Genomic DNA, 5,673 nt, shown 5'->3' on the forward strand with positions numbered 1-5,673 from the left:
ATGGGAAAAAGTAGTAGAAAATAGAGGAAATTACTTTGATTAAGGTATTCATTCATCTTCCCTTCGAAACAAATCGATTTTCGAGACGAAAAAAACGATAGGAATTAAGTTCAACACCTAATATATACACTATAATATATTAATAATCTTTAGGTCAACATACTTGTAAGAACTCGTTTGCAGAGATTTCGTTGTCTTTAAATTTTATGTTCGGAGCAATGTCAATTAAAAAATTAAGCACTCGGTTCTCTGAGGCAAATTTTATTGCCAGCAAATCTACATATAGAGTGTTTAATTACTATTCACGCAGAAAGTATAAGTGATAATTCAATACAAATTCCAAGTTACCACAAAAATGATAATATGTTCAATTCTGCAGTGGTAAGTCAATATATGACAAACACGTTCTTTTGAACCAACAGCCTCTGCTATCTCCCTAATCTTAATTCGACGGTCCATTATCATTTGATGAATTTCTTCGATGTTATCGGTGGTGGTCGCACTTATTGGCCGTCCCGAACGATCATCATCAGCTAAGCTGGTACGACTACGTTTAAATTCAGCTACCCATCTTTTCACGGTGGTAAATGATGGGGCAGAGTCCCCGTAAACAGCGTCCAACTTGTCTTTAATTTGCGTAGACGTTTTGCCTTTCAAATGCAATAATTTAATTATAGCACGATATTCAATTTTTTCCATTTTTACAAAATGACGACACAAATAATTGTCAAACAAGAACTGAACGTCCAAAGTGGCCACAATTGTCACAGATATCTTTCGTAAGTATCACGATTATAATACCAGAATGGCTTTAACGAGTAACGCCATCTTCATGATGAGGCTCAAAACTTTTCAGACGACCCTCGTATATATTAGATGTTAAACTTAATTCCTATCGTTTTTTCGTTTCGAAAATCGATTTGTTTCGAAGGGAAGATGAATGAATACCTTAATCAAAGTAATTTCCTCCATTTTCTATTACTTTTTCACATCTCTCCGGCAACAGGGCAATCCCACGACGGTAGAACGCGGTGTCTTTCGAGGCGATCCATTCATCCACCCATTTTTGGACGTCGTTGTAACTGGAGAAATGTGTGTCCGTAAGTGCGTGTTACATCGATCGGAAGAGATGGTAATCCGACTGTGCCAAGTCTGGAGAGTACGCTGGATACGGGAGAACTTCCCATTCAAGCTCTAGAAGTGCCTGCTTCACGCTTTTCGCGATATGCGGTCGAGTATTATCATGCAACAAAATGACTTTGCGTCGATTGTTGGCTACGTATGATCTTTTTTGCATCAATTCGTCATTCAATCGGCATTCGGAGTAACATTTGACTGTTTCGACAAATCTAAAAGCGTTTGAGCTGGATTCTCATCAAGCAATTCTTGCAGCTCGACATCTTCCAATTTTTTCGGCTGTCCTGGACATTCTTTGTCTCTCACATCAAAATCACCGTTTCGGAAGTGTTGAAACCGAACTCTACATGTTGGTTCCGATGGAGTTTCATCACCATAAATTTCAGATAATAAGCGATGCGCTTCAGCTGTGGTTTTCTTGAGGTCGAAGTAGTGAAGAAACCCATGTCGGAAAAACAGCTTATCGCGATTCATTTTCAATCGATTGGAAAATCTCTTTGGCGTCGAGAAATCTTACCTGTAAGGATTGAATCACTTTCAGCGATGTTCTAAACTACAAAAGACATGTGACTTCATCGTCGAAACTCGTCAGCGTTGAAGGTAGAGCCCTTTAGTAGCGAGCGATAGGAATTAAGTGTAACATCTAATATAACTTTCTCTCTCTCTCTCATATATATATATATATATATACACATATTACATAAATATATAACAATTACTTGACTGAAATGTAGAGTTGTATGCAATTTTCAGATTGCTGATTTTCCTAACGTAGTTGGCTGATTGATGGCACGTCGATTAAAGTTCGAACACCAGCGCATAAAATTAAGTCAACCTATGTAAACAGACATGATATTCCTGCAATTACTTTACAAGGTATATGTGATGCTCGAAAAAGGTTTATTGATGTCTTCACAGGGATTCCAGCAAAGATCCATGATTCGCGAGTTTTAAAGTTATCAGACATCAATGATGATTTACAACGAATCTGTGAAGGAAAATTTCATATATTGGGTGATGCAGCATACCCAATTAGGGAATGGCTAATGACTCCTTATAGGGATTATGGAAATCTGTCCGAGAAACAGCGGAAATTTAATAAACAATTTTGTGTAACTCGAGTATTAATCGAGAATGCGTTCAGGCTCTTGAAGACTCGTTTTCAACAACTTACTGAATTAGATCTTCATAGCGTTGATAAGATATCTAAATTCATAATTTCTTGTTGCGTCTTGCATAATTTATGTATTGACAACGACGATGACTTTACCTTCGATATTGATGTACCCTCATCATCAGATAATGAAGAATATAATGAAAATGAAGGAGAGCAGGAAGCTTTACTCCGGAGATTAGGAGAAATGAAAAGGAATCTGTTGTTAAATATACTTTTCCCATGAAAAGAAGCAACAATAATAGTTTAATTACATATTACATGTTTATTTATCATATCAAAACTGTATACTTGTCATCCTTTGTGAACATTCAGGTTATAACCTAGTTATAAATATAAGATTATAATAAATATTTAATTGTGTATGCTAAATAATGCAGTAGTCGAAAATATTTTAATACACTTTAAGTAATATGTTAAAATATTTTAATACACTATAAGGCGTCGTCTACAATACACGGAGTAAGAAGTAAGAGTAAGAAATTGACCAATCACAGTCGATTATTCTTCTCACATTCGACTGTGATTGGTCAATTTCTTACTCTTACTTCTTACTCCGTGTATTGTAGACGGACCTTTAAGTAATATGTTAAAAAATGTAGTTATCACAACAATAATGCACTTCAACATTGCAGTACAATTTTACTAACTATAAATGTGTTTTATGCCAACTCGAGTCCAAACACCGGTTATAATTGTGTCTTAGATTCTTTATTATAATATGATATACGTTTCGATCCTTGTATCGGATCCTTATCAATATTTCTTAGATACTACAACTACATCAATGTGCTTCCTAGAACACCAAATGATCGCATCCTTATTATCAACAACTTGCTTCATTAATTGAAAATTAATAATTGATCATTTATAGCGTTTTTCATTGGCAGAACTAGTGCGCACTGAGTGCACTTTAAAGCCGTTGTACAAAAATGGACGTAAAGATATACGTTTAATAAAAATATATAAACGAATTAAACCGTGAAATATTCGATACATTTTATTGTGCTATTTAATAAAATAAATTTTGGGCATTTTATCAATTGAGATATCTCACTTTTATATTTAGATTAGAATAGTGTACAACAGCTTTAATGTACACTGAGTGCGCACTAGTTTTGCCAATGAAAAACGCTATTAGTGTTCTAGGAAGCACATTGATGTAGTTGTAGTATCTAAGAGATATTGATAAGGATCCGATACAAGGATCGAAATGTATATCATATTATAATAAAGAATCTAAGACACAATTATAATCGGTGTTTGGATTCGAGTTGGCATGAAACACATTTAAATTTATTCATACGAGTCAATAATCAAGGATATCATATTTACTAACTATATCAGAATTTGATAGAGTATTATAAAGTAAATAAACTCTTTGTATTAAATAATAATAAAAAAATAACTCTTTCCATTATCAATAAAATTTTTTAATCAATAAAATTTTGCTAAAGGTAATAATATATCAGTCGTATACAAAGAAAATTATTCATATGAATGTTTAAACTAATGTAACAAACAAAATTCTTAATAAAAAAGTCCAATATCTTACAGAAACTTACTGTAATTTACTTTAACATACTTTATCATAGGAACTATCATGTATAGTTCTATTTATACAGGGTCATCGAAAAGTGTCGGACCCCCCTAATATCTTCAGTTAGAATGCATTTTGGAGAAAATGTCCAATAGCAAAGTTGTATGGTTTTAAATGAGGAGTAAGATTATGACCTTGACTTTGATCTTGACCATGTCCTTTAAGGTCATTTCAAGGTCAACCTTATTTTTTAAATGGAACCCCCTACATTTTATGGCATATTTTTATAGCTTATCTCGAGAGCTTTACAAAACACTACAATAAAACATTTTTTCATTAAGTATTTTTTGGAAATAAAGGTTTGGATATTTTTCCAAAATGCGTTCTTACTGAAAATATTAGGGGGATCCGACACTTTTTGATTAATGTATTTTCTTTAAACCAATTAATTGGTCTCATTATTCCGCGCACAATAGTATTAAGGTTAGGTTATGATTACTGAAAACTAAATAATATTTTACAAGATATTTTACATTTTGTGTCAAAAAATTGTTAACTTCAAACCTTTATAAATCAAAAAGTACTTAATGAAAAAATGTTTTATTATAGTGTTTTGGAAAGCTCTCGAGATAAGCTGTAAAAATATGCAATAAAATGTAGGGGGTTCCATTTAAAAAAATAAGGTTAACCTTGAAATGACCTTAAAGGACATGGTCAAGATCAAAGTCAAGGTCATTATCTTACTCCTCGCTTGAAACCATACAACTTTGCTATTGGACATTTTCTCCAAAATGCATTCTAACTGAAGATATTAGGGGGGTCCGCTACTTTTCGATGACCCTGTGTATAGTTCTAATATCACACCAATAACTATGTTTAGTTCTTCTTTTATTGTTATTTTTCATTACTTTATTACTGTATTACTCTGTATTCGGTTTACCGAACAACTCGCGTATCAGATCTAACTTTTCCTTATGTCGCTTTTCCTTTGCGGCTTCTTTTTTTTCAAATAATTCCATTCTTATATCTGCATTAGTCCGCCTAGACTTTTTTGCCTTCGGTGAGCCATCGATGGCATGCTTTGCAAGATTAATGCTGCAGATTTCTTCCGGAATTTCAGGTACATTGAATTTAGGATATCTCACACTTCTGATACTTCGCAATACCTTAGGTTCGATGCTGTCATCTGAATGTGCAATTTTCCGCAATTCCTCTTCAAATGGTACTTTTTCTCTGGAACTATCTGATTTACAATTATTCTCTACGACTTTCTTCTTTCTTTTCAAGACGATTTTGTATCGATTTTCAATTTGTACAGAAGTTTTGGAGATGTTTAACATTTTCATCATATCTGTGGATATTTGTGACCACATGAGTTTTTTAGTTTTAAATTTCTTCATTGGACCAATATCGGATAAATACGTTTCGTATTTGTCGAGGATAAATGAAGTGGCCGCATCAGTCCAGTAATCTGAATATTATAAAATTTATATATTAATATAATAACGAATATTGTAGAACTAGGATCATAAAATCTACTAATCGTTGAAATGCAATACTGAAACAAACATAAAGAGAAAGAAAAATCAGAAATGAACATTTTATAATTATATATCAAATGTACTACATTTTAAGGTAAAAATGTAGATTAGGGGAGCCCCCCCTCCCCAAATGACCTTGACCTTGACATATGTTGTCAAGGTCATGACCCTGAGTGACCCTGAGAAAGTTTTAATTGCAGGACGTTACTCATTAAGAAGTTATAAACAAAAGAAGTTTACGAAATAACTTCTTTTTACTATAGGGGCTTACGACTCTCACC

The 5,673-nt window shown here is 33.2% G+C and overlaps 1 protein-coding gene and 1 long non-coding RNA gene across 2 annotated transcripts in view; one reads left to right on the forward strand and one right to left on the reverse strand.

Moving 5' to 3' along the window:
* LOC108765481 (putative nuclease HARBI1) overlaps positions 1-2,537 on the forward strand; it is a 2,922-nt gene extending 385 nt beyond the window's left edge. The window contains exon 2 of the mRNA XM_018514236.1: positions 2,056-2,537. Within this exon, the coding sequence (XP_018369738.1) occupies positions 2,056-2,537 (482 nt within the window). The remainder of the gene's footprint in view (positions 1-2,055) is intronic.
* A 2,763-nt stretch (positions 2,538-5,300) lies between these two features.
* Positions 5,301-5,673, reverse strand: part of LOC108765497 (uncharacterized) — a 6,869-nt gene continuing 6,496 nt past the window's right edge. Inside the window, exon 3 of the long non-coding RNA XR_001940324.1 lies at positions 5,301-5,322. This is a non-coding gene — a long non-coding RNA (uncharacterized LOC108765497). The remainder of the gene's footprint in view (positions 5,323-5,673) is intronic.

The sequence above is a fragment of the Trachymyrmex cornetzi genome, unplaced genomic scaffold (assembly GCF_001594075.2).
Source record: "Trachymyrmex cornetzi isolate Tcor2-1 unplaced genomic scaffold, Tcor1.1 scaffold492, whole genome shotgun sequence".
Lineage (NCBI taxonomy): Eukaryota > Metazoa > Arthropoda > Insecta > Hymenoptera > Formicidae > Trachymyrmex > Trachymyrmex cornetzi.